The following is a 25,012-nucleotide window of genomic DNA, read 5'->3' as shown; positions in this document are numbered from 1 at the left end:
GTCTTGTAGAGGGCAGTTGCATGATTTAGAAGATGCGTTCTTGAAAACCTCAAATAATTCATAACTCCCATGATTGAAGACTTATGTTCTCATGTGAATATATGTGAAGTGTATGTGTGTGGGGTAGGGAAGCTGATGGGGGGGGGCGTGCTTACAATTCACTAGTCTCTCCAGTTGTGAAACTATGTGACTTTACATTATTTAATTTGGGAGATTTGCATTTCTTCAAACTTTGCATACAAAGTGCGACTTGAATATTTATGGCACCATTTCAAATTTCTACCATTGAAATTTGCATAAAATATAACTGTTATAATGTGTAGAGTGCCTGAGCCAGAGTTCAGAGTGCCTGGGTTAAATCTATTTGTCTATTTAACTAGCTGTGGAAACTTGGGTAAGTTGCTTAACGTCTGTGCCTCAGTTTCCTTATCTGTAAACTAGGGATAATTATGAGGATCTGATAAGGCTCTAGTATGGATTTAATGAAATAGTATATAGAAAAGCATTTAGTAAATAAATGTTTAGGTGTTAGCGGTGGTAAAGTAGCAGTATTGTTAAAACTGTAATAGTTTGTATACATATTTCTTTAGAATGCATTCCTAGAAGCAAACCTGCTGGGTCAAAGGACTTTCATAGTTTGCTCAACATTATCGAACACCTACTTTGTATCAGGCACTGAGCTAAGTGTTGAGATACAGTGATAAGCAAATTCTAACATAGTCTTTGCCTTTGGGCATTAATGAGAGTAGTAAGGGAGATAGACAATTAGATAATAACAAGTAAACATATAATCACAGTTGTAATGAATTATATGGCAGAAAGTTACTTAGAGCTTCCCTGAGAAAGTAACTTGCTTTGGGATCTGAAAGATGTTAGGAGTTAACTGGGTAAACTGGAGTGGGAGTGTAGAGAGACACTGTTCTAGACGGGGCGGGGGGGGGGGGGCAGCGTGTGCAAAAGTCCTGTGTTAAGGGGGGTTATGCTGCATTTAAGAAGAGCACTGATGTGGCTAGACAGTGGAGACAGGGAATTGAGCACATTAAAGATTTTGTTTTTTATCCTAAGAACAATGGCACACCATGGGGCGCCTGGGTGGCTCAGTCGTTAAGCATCTGCCTTCGGCTCAGGTCATGATCTCAGGGTCCTGGGATCGAGCCCTGCATCAGGCTCCCTGCTCGGCTGGAAGCCTGCTTCTCTCTCTCCCACTCCCCCTGCTTGTGTTCCCTCTTTCGCTGTCTCTCTCTCTGTGTCAAATTAAAAAAAAAAAAAATCTAAAAAAAAGAACAGTGGCACACCATTGATGAGTTTCAAACAAGAAAGTGATCTCATTTCATTTTCTCAAATGTATGATCTGTTGCATTTTAAAAGATCCTTTTTTTTTTAAATGGAGATTTTTGCACTCATTGAAGCTAAATATGATGTGGTATGTACTAAAGCAGTGTGGGTAGAGATGAAGAGGTATGATATGAATGGTCATCGAAGATGATGATGCTAGCTAACCACATGCCAGGCACTGTGCAAAGTATTACCTCCTTTAATTGAGTTAGATATTATTAACATCATTCCATTTTATAGGTGAGGAAACAAACTTGCCCAAAGTCGGTGATGGAGCCAAAATTTGAGCCCAGGTACTCTAGACCCAGACTCTAAGCTGCTTCTGGCACCCAGATTTTGGGTTTGAGTAGCTGGCACATGATATGTCATTCTCTGGGAGACCCATGAAAAAGGATGATATTTGGGCTAAGAGTAAAGATCATGGATTTATCATGGATTTGCTTTTTGACATGCTGATTTCAAGATACCTTTAAAATATCCAGGGGGAGGGGCACATGGGTGGCTCATTCAGTTAAGCCTCGGTCTTCTGCTCAGGTCATGATCCCAGTGTCCTGGGATCAAGACGCATGTTGGGCTCCTTCCTAAGCGGGAAGCCTGCTTCTCCCTCTCCCTCTGTCTGCAGCTCCCTCTGCTTGTGCTCTCTGTGTGTCAAATAAATAAATAAATCTTAAAAAAAAAAAAATCCAGGGGGAAATACTGCATAAACAAATGTAACAGATATATGTGTTGTTGTTCAAAGGAAGGATCTGGTCATTTGAAATCTTCATAACGTCTTTTGAAGTGCCCTCAAAAAGCCATTCCAATTTAACTACTTTGGAGAAATAAATGAGACAGTTAGGAACTTCTAGAAACCAATAAACTGCCTCCCTGAGATCACCTCCAGAAACTGATTCAGAAGTGATGGGTGGGCTGGACATAGGGAATCTGGATTTTTTTAAAAAAAATTCTCCAGGTGAATCATTCAGCTGTGTTTGGGAACCAGTGCTTGTACCCACCAGACCCTTAATTGCTATCCCAGATATCCCAGGGTGATCACCAGGATCTCTGTTCTGGTATGGTCTTGGAGGGTGGGAATGAGTAAGCCAGGCAGCACACCTCATGCTGAACTTTGAGTCAGCCCTATTCCAAACTCCCAGAGTGCTGTGGAGTACAGCCCAGCTTGGGTTTTTCTCTGAGGATTACGAGGGAGGATCCTGCTCCCAAGGGTAAGGAGGAGCCCGAGTAACGCAGTCTTTGCAAAGAGTTTTCAACAGAGAGGCAAAAAGAAATTCCCCGGAAAAAATAGCTTTCTCCTCAACAACATGGGGTTATGTAACTTTTCTAGTAAAGGGGGAGGGGGATCATAACTGATAGCAACTGATATCTGACAGCAAATCAAATACATGATTAACTACGGAAAAACTGGAAGATAAGCAAAATAGAAGCCCACCATCCCTAAAGGACCTCTGTCGTTTCAAATGAACTTCAGGGCCATTTCCCTAACCAAGTGTTCGTGGAGGTCGGATCTGAGGGGCAGGGCGGGAGTGCCACAGCTCGCCCTGCAGTCCTGCTCGCCTAACAATCCCGCTTTGTCTTCTCCTTGGGTGGCTAGAAGGGCTCCGTGCTGAGGGCCCCGAAAGCCCCGCGGGCCCCCTCTGCTGGAAGATCCAGGTCCAGGGTGAGCCGGGCTTTGAGGTGGGGAGCCATCTGGCAGGTACAGCGACCCCGCCAGGGTCAGGCTGTCGTCCCGGAGCTGGTCGTCTGTGTAAAGCCCCTGCTGCGGCCGCTTCAGAATGCTTTCCACCACGCGCTTCAGCTCCAGCACGGTGCTTCACTCCTCGGCAGGCCGGGAAAAGGTGATCTCGTGGCGATGAATCATCACGAACACTTCCATGGCAGTGAGTCCGCTAGCTTTGCCCGCAGCTTTTGGAAAAGAGAGTCTGGGTCCTGTGAGGACAGCTGTGGAGCCGCCTGAAGCGCTTTATCTCCCAGCAAGGCACTCAGGGCCTTGGGGGTCAACGAACCCCTCGGCTTCCCAGCATGCCTTGTGGACTCCGCGTGCCGCCCCCGACCCCTCCCCCTAGCCCCAGCATCCTTCGCGCCCACTCCCTCAGCCCGTTGAGCGCCTTAGACGGGGTCCTGCTCACTGTCCACCATCTTGGCTTTCGTTTTCTTCTGGGATCGTTGTTTCTGGGGAAAGCTAGGCCACCTTCCTGGTGCCAAGGCTGAGCCCCATCCTCTGCCTGTCTTTGTCTTTTCAATCCTCCTCCCCCTGCTCTCTTTTACAAGTATAATAATATTTTACGTTTTGTCTACAAATGACAGTTTTGTGGGGCGCCTGGGTGGCTCAGTTGGTTAAGCGACTGCCTTCGGCTCAGGTCATGATCCTGGAGTCCCTGGATCGAGTCCCGCATCGGGCTCCCTGCTCGGCGGGGAGTCTGCTTCTCCCGCTGGCCCTCCTCCCTCTCATGCTCTCTGTCTCTCATTCTCTCTCTCTCAAATAAATAAATAAAATCTTAAAAAAAAAAAAATAACTTTGGGCGCCTGCGTGGCTCAGTTGGTTAAGCGACTGCCTTCGGCTCGGGTCATGATCCTGGAGTCCCTGGATCGAGTCCCGCATCGGGCTCCCTGCTCGGTGGGGAGCCTGCTTCTCCCTCTGACCCTCCCCCCTCTCATGTGCTCTCTCTCATTCTCTCTCTCTCTCTCTCAAATAAATAAAATCTTTAAAAAAAAAAAAGAGCATGCAACTCTTGATCTTGGGGCTGTGACTTCAGCCCCTTGTTGGGTGTAGAGATTACTAAAAATAAATAAACTTTTATAAATAAATAAATGGCTTTTTTATGACCTGGCCTTTTTTTTTTTTCTCAGCAGAGCAGGGTTTTCCCTTGATAGGTTTTCTTTCTCTTTGTCTTTGTCTTTGTCTTTTTTTTTTTTTTTTTTTAAGTGTTTATTCATCTAATCTCTACACACAACGTGGAGCTAAGACTCAGGACCTTGAGATCAAGAGTTGCATGCTCTTCTTTCTGACTGAGCTACCCAGGTGCCCCTATAGGTTTTCTTTTATGATATTTAATGCTGTAGATGAGACATTTGAGTGGCAGCACACATAATTCTGTTGAAAGTTAAGTTGTTGTGACTGACTTATTTTTTTTAGTTTCAGCAATAGTTATGAATATATCCTTCCTGTTACAGTTTTGTCCTGTCTGGGAAGATTTTTCTGGCACAATTCCTGGGTCAAAGGGCTTGTTTAAGGCTTCTTGATTATCAGAAAGGTGCCAATTTACACTCCCCCAACCCCTAACAGTACATAGCAGCACCTGTTTCCAAAGTATTCCACAACACTCATTCTTTTAATTTGTATTTTAGTGAACTATTTTCCTATTATATAGTTTTACTCAGGAAAATGCCAGAATCTTTTAAGGTAGTTCTGCATACTTATCCCATGCAACTTGTTATCCCCGCCCCTTAACAGAGGCAGTGATAGTTATGAGCACACATTTGTTTGCTTTATGAACTAGATGTATCCCTAAGCCGGGCCAGAATGGAGACTTGATTATCTCTCTTGCATCCCCCACAAGCTTCCTTTTGGCCACAATACTTTAAAACTGATAATGCTCTTCTAGGTTTTTTTTTTTTTTAAGATTTTATTTATTTGACAGAGAAACAGCGGGAGAGGGAACACAAACAGAGGGAGTGGTAGAGGGAGAAGCAGGCTTCCTGCTGAGCAGGGAGCCAGAAGTGGGGCTCGATCCCAGGATCCTGGGATCATGACCTGAGCCGAAGGCAGACGCTTAATGACTGAGCCACCCAGGTACCCCTTCCCTTCTAGTTTAAATGCCCAAAGATCAGCAGAGACACTGGCCAAGACTGATCACTTGTAGAACATTTTATTCCCAGAGAGATGGGTGGTTTTATTTTGTCAGAACATCCAGTAAAGTTGCACATTGAGACTATATAGCACCTCCATGTCATGGCTGAGAAGACAAGCTCCTGACCTTCAAGGTGTTCCCCTGGCAGTTGGGAGGTGTCTAGGCAATTCCGACCTTAAGAGCAGGACTGGAATGAGTTCTCAGCCCAGTATCCATCAGTTCTTAGTCTACTTAAAAAGCTTTCTTTTTTTCAATAGCTCTTGTACCCCAGGGACTTAACTCTTCTCACCGAACTTTTATACTGTTGCCAGTTCAGGATCTGAGGCCAGGCTTGGCAGGATGGTGTTGAGAGAGAGGAGCTTTGAGCACAGGCCAGGGACTCCTGGTTCCACTGGATGTCTTTTTACGTAGTGCAGATACACAGAGCTCTGATATTATTTCTCTAGAAGCAATCTCAAGTTACTAACTCCTTTCCCCAACAATATTCTAGGAATTGTGTCCTTAGGCTCAGTGCCGAAAGCTATTAATTTATATTATAGAAATACCTAACTCTGCATCAGATTCATTGGCTTTGTGATTCCCAATCTCTTGAATCTAAGGCAGTTAAATGATTTTAAGGTTCCAGGTGGGTGCGGAAGAACTATGTTTAGGTGTCTTTTTCAGTCTTAAGATCTGAACTGTTGCTCCATGTGCTCATCAGTGCTCACCAGCTTGCCCCAAAAAAGTTTGACACAAGCCCATTCATGCCCCCATAACTTGGCCAGGATGTGTGGCCTTGTGGAGCTAGGCTACAGTCAGGAATGGGAATCCGCTTACTTCACTAGCTGTTAGAAGGTGGGGTAGAAGGGGATGAGTGATGATGACACCTGGTTCAGATCAATTTCATTTAGAAACCAGTAATACAAGCCAGTGGTGCCAGGAAACATCTAGGGGGAAGTTGTAATGATCTGCCCCAGGGCTTACCATTTGCCAGCCTCTCTGTGACTCATGGCTTGCAGAAAAAACTGCTCATGTTCCTACAGGTGCCTCAGCAAGTTTTCCTGGGCAGTTTAACTTGTCAGTGAGGTGGCCATCCTCTGCCTCCCCCAATAAACCATGGTGCACCCCCTGTAAAACAGTCCTTTCCTAATGCAAACTGAGCCAGCTCCCTATTAGGCTCTTTGGTCCCATGTATCTCTTTCTTGCTTTGGTGCTTCATCCCTCAGGTAAAGCATTTGGCTGTAGCTAACCCCTTGCCCACTTTGAGAGATGGTTTCTCTTTGGTGTAGGGAGAGGCCCAGAGTTAGAATCAGAAACTTAATTAGCTGTGAGTAGGCTAGAGGTACCTTTCACTGAGGGCTTGCTATGAGCTAGACATAGTGCCTAGTGCGTACAAGCTTTATCTTATTTAATCCTCCAAATAATCGTATGAGTTAAGTAGTATTTCCATTTTCAGATGAGGAAACAGTTTCCATATGCTCACACAATATGGATTTGAGCCCAGGTCTTTTAGACTTTAAATCTCATGCTCTTCATCATTTACCTGTCATTAGGATTTGAAATCTGGTCCTACTGTTTCCTACTTATGGGGCCTCATATACTTTACTTGCTTCTCAGAAGCTGCTTCCTGAGGCACTTCAATTCCAGGCAGCCTCTTGTTTTCTGCATTGTCAGAATGGGGGCAGTAATATTCACCTTGCAGGTTATTTTCTAAGGAATTGGATAGGAAAACACTTAGCTGGGTGTCTCAGGCAGAGTGGGTTGAAGCTTGTTCCTGCCTGCCTGACTCATGCCCCTAGATTGTGCTCTGTATCCAACCGAACGCAGGTTAGAGCTGATGGGGCCAAGCCCTCTGATGCAACTGGAATATGCAGCCTGAGTAGGAGGCACGTACACTTGAGTGCATGACTGTTGACTTCTGCTTGATTATTGGCACTGTCCTCTCTAACAATAGACGGATAGCAACTACAAATATTTGGAACCATATGATAATGGAAATGTGCCAGCAACAGGACGCTGAAGTGTCCTGTGCATTTTGTGGGGTGGGGCATATTTTGTAGAAAACGGGAGAGGGTTTCTGGGTTCCTGGCAGCTTTTAGAGTTTGGGGAATTAAGGCTTCTGATTGGGGGGGGGTATGTAGAGTATACATACTCTAGCTGTATAACCTGATCGGAGAGGATTGGAGAACTCGGTCTCTTGTTAAGGGAAACAACAAACTTATCTGGCCACCCCTCTGCTAGCTGAAGACCTTCCCTTAGGAAGAAGGCTGTTTTGAGAAAGGGAAACAGGACTGTTAATTTTTTTTAAAGATTTATTTATTTTAGAGCACAAGTGGGAGGGGCAAAGGGAGAGGGAAAGAGACTCTCAAGCCGACTCCGAGCTGAGCGCGGAGCCCCATGCGGGGTTCAATGTCACAACCCTGAGACCACCACCTGAGCTGAAACCAAGAGCCAGACCCTTAACCGACTCCACCACCCAGGTGCCCTGGACTGTTAATTTTTTATCAGTATTTGAAGCTAATGCATTCATGCAGGTCAGAATTTAGAAGGGTATTCAGTAAAAAAAATCTCATCCCTGGGACATCTGGGTGGCTCACTCGGTTAAGCGTCTGCCTTCAGCTCAGGTCATGATCTCAGGGTCCTGGGATCGAGTCCCACATCGGGCTCCTTGCTCAATGGGGAGTCTGCTTCTCCCTCTGCCTGTCACTCCCCCTGCTTGTGCTCTCTCTCTCTGACAAATAAATTAATTAAAACAAAAAAAAATCTCATCCCTGTTCCCCTGAAAGCCTAGTTTTTTGGGTCACCTTCCAGAGGGTTTTTTTTTTTTTTTTTAAGATTTTGTTTATTTGACAGAGAGGGGACACAAGCAGAGGGAGTGGGAGAGGGAGAAGCAGGCTTCCCAGTGAGCAGGGAGCCTGATGTGGGGCTCGAACCCAGGACCCCGGGATCATGACCTGAGCCAAAGGCAGACGCTTAACGACTGAGCCATCCAGACGCCTCCAGAGGTATTTTTCAAATACAATTAAAAATACAAATGTTAGCATATTAACATAGACTATATTAATCTTTATCTCATTTAAATTAATTGTATGTCTTAGAGATCTTTCCATATCAATACATAGGAGCTTCCTCATCGTTTCAGCTTTGTGTGTGTGGCTGCATAGTGTTCTCTTATATAGATGGTGTCATAATACGAAGTTCATCTCTTATTGATAGACATATGGATTGTCTGGGGCTTTGCTATTACAATCAACGCATCGTTGAATAGTTTAGTAGAAAAATGATTTTGGAAAAGAGGCAGTATCTTGTACAAATTTAAAGGTACTTGAGGATAGACACTTGTTCCCTGATGCATCCCTAGTTTCTAGAAGAATGTTGGGCACTTAGGAAGCACTCAAGTAGCCCTTGAATCAACCACTATGTTGAGGAACCTGGCTTTAGAATCTGAATACCCTGGGTTCTTTCTCCACCTTACGCTCACTAGCTGTATGACCTTGGGCTATCCTCATCTCTGAACCTCAGCTTCCTGGTGTGTTTTAAGAGTCTGTGTAAGCTTCTGGGGTTCACAAATTTGTGGTTTGGGGTTTTATCTTATTTGATGTTCAAGATGGCTCTGTGAAGTCTAATTTCCATCTTCCAAATGAGCAAACCTAAATTCCTAATAATTGGTTCAATTTCTGCATCAGCATGTTGATGTTTCCAACTAACAGCGTTGAGGGACCTTTGTATGCATCCTTAACACATCTTTAGGATATGCTCAGTCATCTAAGGAGTTTTAGGTATTCCCTTTAAGCTTTTCTTATTCTTACTACATCAAGGAGCAAGTGTGTTTGGTCCTACTACTCTTGAATTACTCTAATAGCATGCATCTCTCCTTTTAAACCAAGGGAAAGCAGGCCTCAGGCACAAAACTTGAGGAAACAATTGATTCTGAGACCCAGAGAATTCAAGTGCCTTACCCAGGATCACCAAGCAAGTTAATGTCAATGCCTACAGGGGTCTTTGTGTTCATTAACTGCATCAAAGGCAGACCCTGACTTGCATTCTATTCATTAGTCCTTTACTTATATTCTTTTTTTTTTTTTTTTTAAGATTTTTTATTGACAGAGACAGACACAGCGAGAGCAGGAACACAAGCAGGGGGAGTGGGAGAGGGAGAAGCAGGCTTCTCGCGGAGCAGAGAGCCTGATGCGGGGCTCGATCCCAGGACCCTGGGATCATGACCTGAGCCGAAGGCAGACGCTTAACGACTGAGCCACCCAGGCACCCCCTTTACTTATATTCTCATTTAATCCTCACATCAACCCTGTGAGATTGGTACTGTTATTTTCCTGAAGTCTAGCGCTTTCCTCCAAATATCACACTGCCTCACTGGTCATCTAAAAATCAGACTCTGCCATTTCAATAGATGGAGAAGGAGAACAGGTAATGGGAGGTGAGGGAGAGCTAAGAAAACAAACTCTTGGGTGTATCAGAGAGACAAAATAACCATAGTGTTTAAGACAAAGATTCAGGCCATGAAGGTCTGGGTACCATTTTCTAGCTCCTCCGTTTCCTAGCTATGTATCTTCAGTGAATTCATTTAACCTGTGTCTTGCATTGTAGAAAATGAACTTTAAATCTACTTCATAGGGTGCTTGGTGAAGATTAAATAAGAAAGTATTTAAATGTCAGCTGTTGGGGCTCCTGGGTGGCTCAGTTGGTTAAGCGACTGCCTTCGGCTCAGGTCATGATCCTGGAGTCCCTGGATTGAGTCCTGCGTCAGGCTCCCTGCTCTGCAGGGAGTCCGCTTCTCCCTCTGACCCTCCCCCCTCTCATGTGCTCTCTCTCATTCTCTCTCTCAAATAAATAAATAAAATCTTAAAAAAAAAAATGTCAGCTGTTGGGATGCCTGGTTGGCTCAGTTGGTTAAGTGTCTGTCTTCAGCTCGGGTCATGATCCTGGGGTCCTGGGATCCAGTTCCACATTGGGCTCCCTGCTCAGCGGGGAGCCTGCTTCTCCCTCTGCCTGTCATTCCCCCTGCTTGTGCACTCTCTCTCTCTCTCTCTGACAAATAAATAAATAAATAAATAAATAAATAAATAAATAAATAAATAAATAAATCTAAAAAAAAAAAAAAGTCAGCTGTTAATAGGAATTCAGGAGGGGGGAAGAGATTCCTGACTCCTGAGAATGGTGCAGGTTGTATTAGTTTGCTAGGGCTTCTGTAACAAAGTAACCCAGACTCAGGGGCTTAAGCAACAAAAAGTAATGCATTAGCAGGTTTGATTTTGTTTGAGGCCTCTCTCCTTAGCTTGTAGATGGCTGTCTTCTCTCTTCCCTCTGTAACTGTGTCCAGATTCCCTCCTCTTATAAGGACACTAGTCATATTGGCTTGGGCCCTACCCCAATGACATCATTTTAACTTAGTCACCTCTTTTTTTTTTTTTTTTTAAGATTCTGTTTATTTCACAGAGAGAGGGAACACAAGCAGGAGGAGTGGGAGAGGGAGAAGCAGGCTTCCCGCTGAGCAGGGAGCCCAATGCGGGGCTCAATCCAGGACCTGGGATCATGACCTGAGCCGAAGGCAGACGCTTAACCACTGAGCAACCCAGGCACCACAACTTAGTAACCTCTTTAAAGCCTCTGTCTCCACATACAGTCACATTTGGAGGTACTGGGGGTTAGGACTTCATATGAGTTTGGTGGGGAGAACGACACAATTCATATTAAGAGAAAAATCTGACAGAAAAATTTAAAAAAGAAATTGCTGGTAACCCCAGTCATTGGAAATTTTCATTTCCTTTTAGTCTTTTGAAATGTGCATAGTTGCATATATTACATAGGCCTTTCTACATTTTGCTAACTTTCTTTCACTTCATAGCATAAGAATTTTCCTAGATAACTTAAAAACTACTCTAAATATCATTTTGCATAGTGGGATAAATAACCTGTGGAGTAAGCATTCCATAGATTATTTAACTGTTGCTCTATATTAAGGTGATTTAACCTTTGCCATATATCATTCCTGGTCCTTTTAGCCCTCGGGCAAAGCCACAATCCTCAGAAGATGGGTCTCTACAGCTGTGTGCAGGATGCAAAGGGTCACCTTGCGAGTCTCGCTTGCCTCCAGGGCCCTCTGGAGTGGACTCAGGCCTAGATCCCTCCTTCCTCTCCTACTGGCCAAGCTTCCCTTCTTCCCCCTTCCATTCACTGACCCCTCTTTGCAAAGATGACCCATGTCTTAACTTCATTCACTTAGGTTAGTTGTGCCTCTTCTTGAACCTCATGTCGATGCGGTCATACCTAGGTCCTCTCTTACATCTAGCCTCCGTTATTCAGCAGTGTTTGTAAGATTCATCCACATTATCATCTGTCCTTGTGGTTGATTAATTTCATTATGTGAATATACCATGGTGTTTCTGTCCGTTCTGCCTTGATGGACCTTTGGGCTGTTTCCAGTTTTTCACTATTAGAAACAGTGCTGCTGTGAACACTAAAACACATGCCTTCAGGCGAGTGTGTGTGTGTGTTTGGTCTCTACCGCAAAGTGGAATTGCTAGGTCTCGGGGAATGTGTATATTTAGCTTTGGTAAATACTACCCAACAGTTTTCTAAAATGACTGTTCTGTTTTACACTCCCACATCAGACTTCTGCTGTTTTTTCTTATTGCGATAAAAGATGCATAACATAAAGTTGACCATTTTAACCATTTTAAAGTAAATAAATCAGTGGTGTTAAAGCACATTCACAGTGTTGTGCAACCAGCATCATAATCCATCTCCAGGACTTTTTCATCATCCTGAACAGAAGCTCTGTACCCATTGGACAGTTAACTCCACATTTGCCCCTCTCTTCAGCCCCTGGTGACCTCTAGTCTACCTTCCCTCTCTCTCTCTTTTTTTTTTTTTTTTAAAGATTTTATTTATTTATTTGACACAGAGAGACACAGAGAGAGAGAGAGGGAACACAGGCAGGGGAGTGGGAGAGGGAGAAGCAGGCTTCCTGCTGAGCAGAGAGCCCGACGTGGGGCCTGATCCCAGGACCCTGGGATCATGACCTGAGCTGAAGGCAGACACTTAACAACTGAGCCAACCAGGCGCCCCTAGTCTACCTTCTCTCTTAACTATTCTAGGTACCTCATATACGCGGAATCCTACAGTATTTGTCCTTTTGTGACTGGCTTATTTCACTTACCATGATGTTTGCAAGGTTCGTCCATATTGTAGCATGTGTCTGAATGGTATTACTTTTGCAAGCTGAGTAGTGTTCTGTTGCATGGATATACCTCATTTTGCTTATCCGTTGATCTCTTGATGAACTTGGGTTGTTGGCACCTTTCAGCTACTGTGAAGAATGATACTATGGAAATTAGTGTGTATGGGTATCTGTTTGTGTTCCTGCTTTCAGTTCTTTGGACTATACATCTGGAAATAGAGCTGCTGGATCACACAGCAGTGCTATGTTTACCTTTTGAGGAGCCACCAAACTGTTTGACACGGCATCCGCACCATTTTGCCTTCCCAATGCCAGAGGGTTCCAGTTTCTTCCCATCTGGCCAGCACTTGTTATCCCCCCACCCTTTTAAAAACGGTTTTCCTAGTGGCTGTGAAGTGGTATCACCTTGTGCTTTTGATTTGCATTTCCCTAATAGCTCATTGGTTCTGAGCATCTTTTCATAGGCTTATTGGCCAGTTGTGTATCTTCTTTGGACAAATGTCTTTTCAGGTCCTTTGTTTTTTGATGTTGAATTTTAGGAGTTGTTTTTATATTCTGGATATTTATCATCTAGAATTCTACTTTTGTAGGGGTGCCTGGATGGCTCAGTTGTTAAGTGTCCAACTCTTGGTTTTGACTCAGGTCATGATCTCAGGGTTGTGAGTTCAAGCCTTGCATTGGGCTTCACGCTGGGCATGGAGCCTACTTTAAAAAAAAAAAAATAGAACTCTACTTTTTAATATTATACTCATATACTGTTTGAATACTTTGTCATGTTCACATTACTTTTGTAGTTAAAAAAAACAAAACAAAACATCTGTTGGGACGCCTGGCTGGCTCAGTCGGTAGAGCACGCGACCCTTGGTCTTAGGGTTGTGAATTTGAGCCCCACGTTGGGTGTAAAGGTTACTTAAAAATAAAATCTTAAAAAAAAAAAAAGTCATCTGTTATTCTTCCTTATTTGGAGGAAGGATTTTTTTTTTTAAGATTTTATTTATTGGGGCGCCTGGGTGGCTCAGTCGTTAAGCATCTGCCTTCGGCTCAGGTTGTAATCCCAGGGTCTTGGGATCGAGTCCCACATCGGGCTCCCTGCTCCGTGGGAAGCCTGCTTCTCCCTCTCCCACTCCCCCTGCTTGTGTTCCCTCTCTGGCTGTCTTTCTCTCTGTCAAATAAATAAAATCTTAAAAAAAAAATTTATTTATTTGAGAGAGAGAGCATGAGGGGGGGAGGGTCAGACTCCCTGTTGAGCAGAGAGCCTGATGCGGGACTCAGTCCTGGGACTCCAGGATCATGACCTGAGTGAAAGGCAGTTGCTTAACCAACTGAGCCACACAGGTGCCCAGGATTTTGTTTTTTTTAAGTAATCTCTGCACCCAACATGGGGCTCAAACTCACAACCCCGAGATCAGGAGTTGCATGCTTTGCCGACTGAGCCAGCCGGGTGCCCCAAGGAAGAACTTTTTTAAACAATCATCATCATAGAGGAGGAAAGGAGTGGCGGCAACAGGGGGAGAAAATAAACCAATTATCATCATCTGAGACTAATGGACAATTTTTCAAAAAAGGACAGTTGGGAGGCCTCACGCTGGCATTTCTGTGGCACAGCCCTGTCCCTGTGGGCCTTGTCCTGCTGCAGCCTGCTGGTGTCTTGGCCAGCGTCAGGGAGCCATGGGGCAGAGCATGGTGCTGAGGGGCCCAGGTGTGCCCTCCGGTGGCCTCTTTTCATGCTTTGGCCACAAGGAAGGTAACAACACTCTCTAGTGAATACCTTGGAGTCAGGCTGATGTGGCTTCTGAACCTCAGTTTTCTTATCTTTGAAAAGAAGCTAATACCTACCTTGGTGGTTAAGGTAGTTGTAGGGATGAAATGGGCCCAGTCTTTGGCTTGGTGAATGGTAGTTAGCACCTCAGAGTGCTTATTTAAAGGTTGGCTAAGCAGCGGGGGATCCAGAGGGAGCATGATAAACTGAAACAGCTAGAGGTTGTCAAGAATGATTTGTGCGGGTAACCAGGTAGCAGGATGCCTATTGCATGTAGGTAGACTCATGGTCTTCTGAAATGCTGAAAATCTTCTGCCTCCAGCTACGACCTTGGGTTTACCTCGTGTCTCATGAGGCCATCTGGGGCTGATGGGCTGAATGCCTATGATCTTGATTCTTTGGTGTCATAAACAAAGAAAGGGGCTTGGCCCACAAACCACAAAGTTGGAAGCCCCATCTGAAATTCGTATTTACTTGATAACGATGGAGACCAAAACCAGGTCTCCTTCTGGCTTGGAACAGTCCTTGATCTAGTCAGAGGGCTGTTGTCAGGTGTTGCTTCCCCAGAGTAGCCTCCAGAAGTCCCCTCCTTCCTAATATTCTCTTTCTTCCTTCCCCACAGTGATTTGCATAGACGGCTCCGAGCAAGAGTCAGCCCTCCTTAGCACTGATGGTGATTTCACTGTGCTGAATGATAGAACAGTCCAGGTAAAACACAACGATGTTCTCCATGCATACCCAGCTTGCTGCGGGCCCTCAGTTGCCTACGGCTTACAACCTCCCACTAGGGGCGCCAGAGAGTCAGGTCCTTGGGGCAAAGAATTGCCCTGTGAGCCGAGGCCCAGTGCCCTTTGCCCCTCGGATTCCCTTTCCCACCTCCCTTTCCTTCTTTTCCTTCTTGGGCTAAACCCCAAGGGAAGGTGATTCCAACACTGGGCTGCCAATCCCATGAGCCTCTGGGAAGATAGACCTGAGGAATTCAGCCACATTTCTTTCTTTCTTTCTTTTTTTATTTATTTGAGACAGAGAGAATGAGAGACAGAGAGTATGAGAGGGAGGAGGGTCAGAGGGAGAAGCAGACTCCCCGCCGAGCAGGGAGCCCTATGCGGGACTCGATCCTGGGACTCCAGGATCATGACCTGAGCCGAAGGCAGTTGCTTAACCAACTGAGCCATCCAGGCGCCCCAGCCACATTTCTTTCTTAGAATTTTTTGAAGAGCTAATGTATCCACATGGTTCAAAAATTTAAAAATATTGGGGTGCCTGGGTGGCTCAGTTGTTAAGTGTCTGCCTTCGGCTCAGGTCATGAACCCAGGGTCCTGGGATCGAGCCCCGCATCGGGCTCCCTGCTCCGCGGGAAGCCTGCTTCTCCCTCTCCCACTCCCCCTGCTTGTGTTCCCTCTCTCGCTGTGTCTCTCTCTATCAAATAAATAAAATCTTTAAAAAAAAATTTTTTTTTTAAATATTAAAAAGTTACACAATGAATAACCTTCCTTTGTTTCTATGCATCTATCTAATGCCCTGTCCAAGACACAGATAACCGGGTGCCTGGGTGGCTTAGTTGGTTAAGCGACTGCCTTCGGCTCAGGTCATGATCCTGGAGTCCTGGGATCGAGTCCCACGTCGGGCTCCCTGCTCAGCAGGGAGTCTGCTTCTCCCTCTGACCCCCCCCCATGTGCTCTCTCTCTCTCATTCTCTCTCAAATAAATAAATAAAATCTTTAAAAAAAAAAAAGACACAGATAACCACTGTTACCAGTTTTTTCCTTCTAAAGTTTCTTTATATATTCTATATTTATATTAAACATATGTTTTATATTTTATATACGTATACAGATACACAGACTCTTTTTCCTCCTCTTTTATGCAAAAGCTAGCATACTATTCACGTCTGCACCTTCTTTCTGCACTTAAAAATAGATCAATATACTGCCTGTCCCCTTCTCACAGATAACCCTGTCATTCGTTTCTTTTGTATCTGCCCCCATACTTTGTGTATGTGTGAGCCACTATGAATACAGTCTTATTTTCCTACCCTTTCATATAAAAGATGATACATATTAACTATGTTAAGTTGTTAAGTAAGATACTAAACTACATTATAGTTTAGTATACTTTGTTCTTTTTCATTTAACAGCATATATCAAAGATCTTTCCTGTCCGCACATAGACTTCCTTATTTTTAGAGCTGTATAGCAGTTCCACTAGATAGAAGTATTATAATGTGTATTTAGTTGGTTCTCTCTAAATGAACACTTAGGATTATTTTCAATTTGCCTTTTGCAGTAGCCATTTAGGTCTTTTACTCACCCTTTAATAACTTCTGTAAGTGAAGGGATGTTGGGTGGTTTCCAGCTGTTCGCATGTCCGTTTAAGGGTCTTCTCTCCTTGCAGGAAAGAAAAGCATTGAAGATCTCCCCATCCAACCGTATCTTGCGAAGACGCAAGAGAGAATGGGTGGTTCCACCAATATCTGTGGCTGAGAATGGCAAGGGCCCCTTCCCCCAGAGGCTGAATCAGGTATGACTGCGCCTCCTCCCTGGAGTCATTGGTGGCTGCAGGGACCCTCATCCAAAGGCCTGCCAATGAGGTTTCCTGCTCCTGGAAGCCTCTGTAACGGGAGCGGGTTCTGATAAGGCAGTGCCTCTCCACCCCTCCCCACCTTTGTTGCGGTCCTGAGATAGTTGAGACTTTGTCAGCTGCCATTTTCTTTTGCTTCCAGCTCAAATCTAATAAGGACAGAGGCACCAAGATTTTCTACAGCATCACAGGGCCTGGAGCAGACAGTCCCCCTGAGGGTGTCTTCACCATAGAGAAGGAAACAGGCTGGTTGTTGTTGAATAAGCCATTGGACCGGGAGAAGATTGCAAAGTATGAGGCAAGTAACCTGTAGCATCCAACAAGAAGCAGGGCCCCGGGGCCAGGTGGGGAGGGGGCCAGGCTGACCCCACACTTGTGCACCCACAGCTCTTTGGCCATGCTGTATCAGAGAACGGTGCCTCAGTGGAAGACCCCATGAACATCTCCATCATTGTCACAGACCAGAACGACCACAAACCCAAGTTCACCCAGGATGTTTTCAGAGGGAGCGTCTTGGAAGGGGTACTACCTGGTAAGAGGACTGTGGTGGGGGTGGTTATAGATGGAGAGGTCTGCTGGGCCCAGACCTAGCCTTGGGTCAACTTCTAGAACCATCTGGAGGTCAGACCAGACCCCTAAATGCTAGAAAAACCCTCCATCCCTGATTTCCTCAGCTGTGCATCAGATTACCTGGTATCATCTTAAAAATTTAGATTCTCCTACTCCATCCCAAGGTCCCTGAATAAGAGTGATCCTAGAGTACAGCCTGGAATCTGTATATTTAAAGATTTCCCAGAAGCTTCAGATGATCAGCCAGGTTTGGGAACCACGAGTTTTAGAGCTACAAAGATATAGATTTGAATCTTGATTTGCCTCTTTACCTGTGACCCTGGGCAAGTTCTTGACTTCTGAGCCTCAAACTTCACATCTGAAAATGGGAACAAAGGGGACACCTGGGTCACTCAGTCGGTTGAGTGTCCAACCCTTGATTTCAGCTCAGGTCGTGATCTCAGGGTCCTGGGATTGGGCCCCTCATCAGGCTTTGTGCTCGGCACGGTGTCTGCTTGTCCTTCTCCCTCTGCTCCTCCCCCTGCTTGCTCTCTCTCTCAAATAAATAAAATCTTGAAAGAAAAAAAAGAAAGGAAGGAAGAAAGAAAATAGGAACAATGCCTCCTCTAAAGAATTGTGAAGATTAGATATAGCAACCTCAAAGACAGATGCTGGTGGGGTGGTGTTCTCCTCTTCCCTTCCCCTCTGAGTTGTGAGAATTCGAGAAGTGTGAGTTGGTTAGGTTGCTAATACAGACATCCCCCAAAGAACAACAGTACCTTAAATGAGATGGAACCTTATTTTCTCCTTATATTCAAGAAGCCTGGAGGTGGACAATCAAGGCTGGAATGGTACTTTAAAACGTGGGAGACCTAGGCCCCTTTTCTCTCATTGCTCTGCTCTTTAGGCTTTATTTCCAAGATTGCCCCGTGGTTGTTGCTAGAACTCCAGCCGTTACACCGGGAAGGGGTGGGGGTGTGGAGAGTAAGCCCCATCCTCAGAAAAGCACTTCCGCCGAAGTTATATATCCCATTTGTCAAAATTTAGTCTCAAGACCATAGTGGCAAGAAGGGATGGGAAATAGTCTTTGTTCCAGGCAGGCCTGTGCTCAGCTTAAAATGATTGAGGATTTTGTTTCTAAGAAGGAAGCGGAGAATGGAAAACGGACACCATCTAGCAATCTGCCACAAAGTGGAATACGAGTCCAAGCTGATGAGCAGGGTGGAGCCTCTCAGAGTTCCAGAAGTGGGCAAGGCTGGGACTGGAGCAGGGAGGGAAGGATGCTCACCCAGTCCTTCTGCCCTCTAGGCACTTCTGTGATGCAGGTGACAGCCACAGATGAGGACGATGCCGTCAACACGTACAATGGGGTGGTTGCTTACTCTATCCATAGCCAAGAGCCAAAGGACCCGCATGACCTCATGTTCACCGTCCACCGGAGCACGGGCACCATCAGCGTGATCTCCAGTGGCCTGGACCGGGAGGTGAGTGGCTCCTACCCAGGCTTGCTCAGGCTGGGGCCTGGCGCTCGAGAGCAGGAGCCCCTGTCCATGGCCGCTGCTGTGTTCCCATGTTGATGTCCCACAGCTCTCTGGAGCCAGCCGCATGGTGTCAGATGGTCTCGTTAAGGCTGAGGAGGCAGCTGTAAAATGCAGGCGTTTGATGTTTTCTGTAGATTTTCTCATGTCCTCTCGGAATGGCTCACTTAGCATGCACGTTGCCCAGATTTGTCCCTTGTGTGCTACAAAGTAGAGTTAGCTCCATGGATATTGGAGTTGCCTACTGTTTCCTAATTAATACCTTTGCCCAAATCCCCACTCAGAGCTCCCATTCTGCATCAGCCCAGGGTCAGGGGGCAATGCCCAGACTCAACCGCCGGTTGGCCCAAGAGAACCGTTGGGGTCTGCATTTCCCCTCTGCCTCCCCTATTTGCCTCTGTTCCTCCCTATGTTGGGTGAGCAGTGGGGCGGGGATTCAAGAGAACACTCTGAGAAGGGGACACATTCCCCTTCCCTCCACATACATCCAGGGCTGTGCCTCTGGGAGCCCAGGCTGAGGGGCCCCTCTGCCTGAACTCTCCTTTCCTCCCCAGAGAGTCCCCGAGTACACACTGACCATCCAGGCGACAGATATGGACGGGGATGGTTCTACCACCACCGCAGTGGCCGTAGTAGAACTCCTCGATGCCAATGACAATGCTCCTGTGTTTGAGCCTCCGAAGGTAAGCGCCCTTTCAATCCTCCTTAGCTCAGCAGATGATGAAGGACTCAGGTTTTCCTTTCTAATGGAACTCTGGAACCAGCTCACGTTGCTTCCAGTCCCACCCCACCACTTACTAGCTGTGTGACCAGAGACAAATTACCTAACCTCTTTGTGCCCCATTTCCGAATCTGTGAAATGGAGGTAATAATAGTACCTGCTGCATTGTTCTGAGTTTTAAAAGGCATAATCTCTGTACAGTTCATAACACAATCCCTGGTACATAAGCGCTCAATATGAAAATCCTCACTGAGGCGCGCCTGGCTGGCTCGGTCGGTGGAACCTGTGACTCTTGGTGTCATGAGTTCAAGCCCCTCCTTAGTGTTAGAGTTTACAGAAAAAAAGGAGAGAAAGAAAATCCTTGTTGATATGAACACTTAGAATTTGCCTCACACTTGTATGTGCCCACCTTCACCCCGTGAATGCTCTGGGTCACCTCCAGCGACAGAGGACTCAGGGCCAATCAAGATGACACCCACCCCCCTTCCATCTTTAGATAACTCTGGCTACCGAACATTATTTAGGCTTGATTAAAAATTTGCTCTGAGCAGCTGAGTTCCCAGTGTTTGCCACCTGTTCCAGAATTTCCAAAAACGTTCCTGATCCGTGCGGTACAGCAATCAGGCCCCTAGTCCTTCTTGCCACCCTCTTCATACCTTTATGATCTCAGCTAGATGGCCACACATGGCAGGGTTAGGGCACCCAGACCCGGTGAGATTCCTGGAATATTTTGGCCCTGGATCTAGGAAAAGCCGGCCCACGATCCCTGTGGTCTGTCCCAGCAGCTGTGAGGACATTCTGCATCTGTGTGTGCCCTGAAACTCTGGTGTGTGGGTTGGGTGGTCCCAGGAAGAGTGGTTGCATGGAGGATCCACAGCTGGCAAAGAGTGCAACAGTCTCAGGATGGGCGATCAGCCTCTACTCTGACGATGCTGTGCTTCCCGCACTGACAGTACGAGGCCCGTGTACCCGAGAACACGGTGGGCCATGAGGTGCAGAGGCTGACAGTGACTGACCTGGATGCCCCCAATTCACCGGCATGGCGCGCCACCTACCGCATCTTGGAAGGTGATGACGGGGACCATTTTACCATCACCACCCACCCCGAGAGCAACCAGGGCATCCTGATGACCAGAAAGGTGAGTCCGTTCGGGCTTTAGACAGGGGTCACCCCTGGGGCAGTCAAGTGTACAGCCTCCAGGACAGGGTGGTGGACCACCAGCCTTGGGACACCTGCTTTGGAACATCCACCAGGGAGTGCACCAGGCCCGTGGCTTCTGACACTTACCCATCCTTCTCGTGTTGGGGAGTGAATTTGTTCAAAGTAAATCTTACCAAGGGACTCAATTCATAATACCGGGGAGAGTCACTGATCTGCTGGAGGCAGGGGAGTGGAGCCCCTGCTCCCAGATCCTGTTGTCCGGTGGCTGCCCCCGGTTAGTCTTCTCACACACAGGGTCTCTGTTTTATTGGAATTCTTGCTAGTTTTGCATTTAATCCATAATACAGATCTAGGTTTTTGCATAGTAAAATGTTCTAAGTTACTTTGTAGTTAGATGCTTGCCTCTCACAAAGTCTTTGAATAAAATTGATGCTTTAAGAAGATGGGCCTAATGTTTTTTTAATTTCTTTTACCTCCTGGTTTATTATGAAAAGTGGCCAGGGGCACCTAGGTGACTCAGTTGGTTAAGCAGCTGCCTTTGGCTCAGGTCCCTGGGATTAAGCCCTGCATTGGGCTCCCAGCTCAGCAGGGAGCCTGCCGGTCCCCCTGCTTGTGCTTTCTCTCTCTCTCTCTCTCTCTCTGAAATAAAATCTTAAAAAAAAAAAAAAAAGAATGGCCTAGTTTGAGAAGCAGGGTTTTATATAATACTTTAACGACTATCTCCTTCTTGCAACAAAAACTTTGTAATGCCCTTTTTATATTGTGAAATGAATTTCATTTATAATAAGTTATAACTTACACAATTTCTGGAAAAATAGAATGTCCTAACTGTGAAATAAAGAAGAATTTTACAGGAAGAGTTGCTGATAATAAGATGTTTCTATATGTAAGCTTTGGGGCGCATACTAGAAAACATAATGAGGTGGTCAGTTATCTGGTCTCTTTGTGGAATCGTCCAAATGCAGTGGATACTGCATGTCACTCAGGCAGCTCATGTATACCACGAGTCATACCGATGTCTTTATACAATAGCAAATACACGACTTTTAGGAAAGGCCTGGACAAATCAAATTACAAACTCCCCTCAGAAGTTGCATTCCTGGAAAAGTCAGTATATATTAAAACAATACCAAAAACTTAGTTTATATGTAAAACAAGTAATTATAAACAGATTTTTCACACCCATGAGTACATGAATGTCCAAGGGGCTGTTGGCAAGTCACATGGCCTTGGGGACAGTTCTTTGTGTCCCTGCCCCAGCCTATAAATGCCAACATCATCCCCAATCATTATGACAACCAGAAAGGCCTCCACAAGTTTCTACAACACCCCCTAGGGGACCACCACCCCATTGGGAACCATCTCTAAGGCTTAACTGGTCTAGGGCTGGCCTGAGAGGCCCTACCAGAGACTCCGAAAGGGCAGGAGGATGGGGAGCCTGGTGGCTCAGATGGTTAAGCATCCAACTCTAGATTTCAGCTCAGGTCATGATCTCAGGATTGTGAGATCGAGTCCCACATCAAGCTCGGCACTGGGCATGGAGCCTGCTTAAGATTCTCTCTCTCCCGCTCCCTCTCCACCTCCTCGAGAAAAAAAAAAAAGTGCAAGAGGTTTTATGGAAAGGACAGCATTTCTTTTTTTAAAGATTTATTTATTTTAGAGAGAGAGGTGGGGCAGAGGGAGAGAGAGGAACTCAAGCAGACCGAGCACCAAGCACAGAGCTCAATGTGAGTCTCCACATGGGGCTTGATTTCACAACCCTGAGATCACATCTGGAGACAAAACCAAGAGTTGGGTGCTGTTTAACCAACTGCACCCCCCTCCAGGCACCCCGGGAAGGATAGCATTGTTGATGCTGAGAGCCTCCAGCCCCTCACCGTGGGCCCTTTCTTTCTGACATCACAGCACTGCATAAGTCCTCCTCACACATAAGCGGCTCAAGTCCTCCTTCCTCTTCTCTCTCAGGGCTTGGACTTCGAGGCCAAAAACCAGCACGTTCTGTATGTTGAAGTGACCAATGAGGCTCCCTTTGTAGTGAAGCTCCCAACCTCCACAGCCACTGTAGTGGTCCACGTGGATGACGTGAACGAGGCACCTGTGTTCGTCCCACCTTCTAAAGTCATCGAGGTCCAGGAGGGCATCTCTACTGGGGAGCCTGTCTGCACCTACACTGCGCAGGATCCTGACAAGGGGAGTCAGAAGATCAGGTAACCAGGAGCTGGGCTCAGATGCATCCAAAAGCACTAGTAGTATTGGATGGGCTATTTATTATGGTCGATGTTTGTTCTAATTACCATAAAGACTGCTACATATTTTGAACATGACCCTTGCACAGGGCCTTCCCTTCCTACCCTTCTCAAGGCTAAGGACTCTGAGATCCAGGGGAGCAGGTACAGCCACTCTCTCTCATGTGTCCCTGCTGGGCTCCCATTTAGGGGTGGGATGCATTTTTCATGTGATACTGCTTAGGAGCCCCAAGTCCCATGACACCATCTGCCAGTTGGAATGAGGAGGCTTTGAATGACAACCAGAATTCTAAGTATTCTGGGTATGATTCCTCTCAACTTTTCCATCCCAGCTACCACATCCTGAGAGACCCAGCAGGGTGGCTAGCGATGGACCCAGACAGTGGGCAGGTCACTGCCACGGGGATCTTAGACCGTGAGGATGAACAGTTTGTGAAGAACAATGTCTACGAAGTCATGGTCTTGGCCACAGATGATGGTGAGAGCTTCCTTCCAACCCCTCCACTTGGGTACCTTTGGAGCCCAAGGCATAGCACATCCCCTCCCCAGATAGAGTATGGTGTCAGAAAGGGTTATCAGCAAACCAATCTAGAGGGTCAAGGGAAACTTGCAGAGGAGACTTCTAAAGACTAGGATTGGCTGGCTCTGGTTTCCCTAAGACCCAAGTGTTAGGAGAAAGACTTATTTCAGCCCAGGTGTGTGGTTCACTGACCCCTAGATTGGCCTGTTGGTTTCCCCTTGTGATTGGATTAGAAGGGGCTGCCTGGAAGATGGCATGATTGACTAGTGATGTCACACCATGACAGAGCTGGGGGTTGTGATGTGATTTGACATCTCTGCTTGACACAGGAAAGCAAGGCCTGGAAGCAGGCAAGAAGTCACGGCAGGACTGTGAAGGGAGCCATCCCTAAAGCGCATCAGCCCTGAGGTGGCCAGTAGGTTTCTCTTTGGGGTAGATTGGTAGTGGTTGTTAACTGCTACGATCGGTTAGGAAAATCTGCTGAGAATGAAGGCATGATTGTCATGGATCTGCCATCACTGGTTTGATCTATGATGAGACTAGGGCAGGACAGGGAGGGGCTTGAAAAGTTACAGCTGGGCAATAAACAGGAACCTCTCTGAGGCTGACTGGGTAGGTCAGAGACCTTAACATTCATCCATTACCCCAACCAAGGGCAGATGCTAAAAAAGGCTCCTGTGTGTAATTGTGAACAGGAAGCCCTCCCACCACTGGCACTGGGACCCTCCTGCTAACACTTATGGACATCAACGACCACGGCCCGGTCCCTGAGCCCCGTCACATCACCATCTGCAACCAAAGCCCTGTGCCCCAAGTGCTGAACATCACGGACAAGGACCTGTCCCCCCACACCTCCCCTTTCCAGGCCCAGCTCACACACGACTCGGACATCTACTGGACAGCAGAGGTCAACGAGAAAGGTGAGGGAGTGATGGTGGTAGGTGGGTGTGTGCCCCATGCCAGGACCCTGTACACATTCCCACCATTTATTGAACCCTGATGATAGGCAAGATGCTTTTTCTTTCCTTTTTTAATATTTCTACCACCCTCTGTGGTCAGTATTTTTATCCCCATTTACAGATGACAGCGAGGCTCAGAGAGGTTAAGTAGCGTGCCCAAGGGCACAGAGTGCGTGAGCAAGTTGAGACCACAGTCCTTGTCCCCCCCACACCCGCTCCTGTCCCCCTCCCTGTCCTTTCGCTTTCCCATCCTCCCGGAGCTTCTCAGTCTCCCATGGCTTTTCAGTTGTCACTGGCCTGGGAGAGGGTCTAACTGGCATCAAGTGAGTGAGGACCCGGGGTGTGTGAGAAGGATCCAGCCCCAAGAGCCAGTAAGGCCCCTGGAGAAACACGGTTCACTTTGGTTTAAAATGTCTCCGCCTTCCTCCTGGGGCTAGGAAGGTTCCCCAGGAGGGAAATAGGGAACCAGTACACACGGGTTCAGCCCCAAAGGAACCAAGTGCCCAGTGTCTATGACTGCTGCTGAGCCCAGCCCAGAAAGGACTCAGGAGATCTGCTTCACATACCCACATTGTCTCAATTTTATGATTCCTGTGATTTGGGTATGTATGTCCTGTAC

At 46.4% G+C, this 25,012-nt stretch overlaps 1 protein-coding gene across 4 annotated transcripts in view; it reads left to right on the top strand.

Moving 5' to 3' along the window:
• The window catches only part of CDH3 (cadherin 3), a 126,644-nt gene that overhangs the window by 91,956 nt on the left and 9,676 nt on the right, over positions 1-25,012 (top strand). For all 4 annotated transcript variants that reach the window (XM_064581287.1, XM_064581286.1, XM_045892114.3 and 1 more), the window contains 10 exons: positions 14,742-14,827; positions 16,513-16,638; positions 16,841-16,996; positions 17,086-17,230; positions 18,556-18,731; positions 19,340-19,468; positions 20,460-20,645; positions 22,634-22,875; positions 23,247-23,392; positions 24,130-24,354. In XM_064581287.1, coding sequence (XP_064437357.1) covers positions 14,742-14,827; positions 16,513-16,638; positions 16,841-16,996; positions 17,086-17,230; positions 18,556-18,731; positions 19,340-19,468; positions 20,460-20,645; positions 22,634-22,875; positions 23,247-23,392; positions 24,130-24,354 — 1,617 coding nt within the window. The remainder of the gene's footprint in view (positions 1-14,741; positions 14,828-16,512; positions 16,639-16,840; positions 16,997-17,085; positions 17,231-18,555; positions 18,732-19,339; positions 19,469-20,459; positions 20,646-22,633; positions 22,876-23,246; positions 23,393-24,129; positions 24,355-25,012) is intronic.

This window comes from Mirounga angustirostris, unplaced genomic scaffold (assembly GCF_029215605.1).
Source record: "Mirounga angustirostris isolate CCGP_5_RB_7025 unplaced genomic scaffold, mMirAng1.0.hap1 SCAF_16, whole genome shotgun sequence".
Taxonomy (NCBI): domain Eukaryota; kingdom Metazoa; phylum Chordata; class Mammalia; order Carnivora; family Phocidae; genus Mirounga; species Mirounga angustirostris.
Note: the sequence above shows the minus strand (reverse complement) of the source record. Positions and strands in the feature narration are given on the sequence as shown.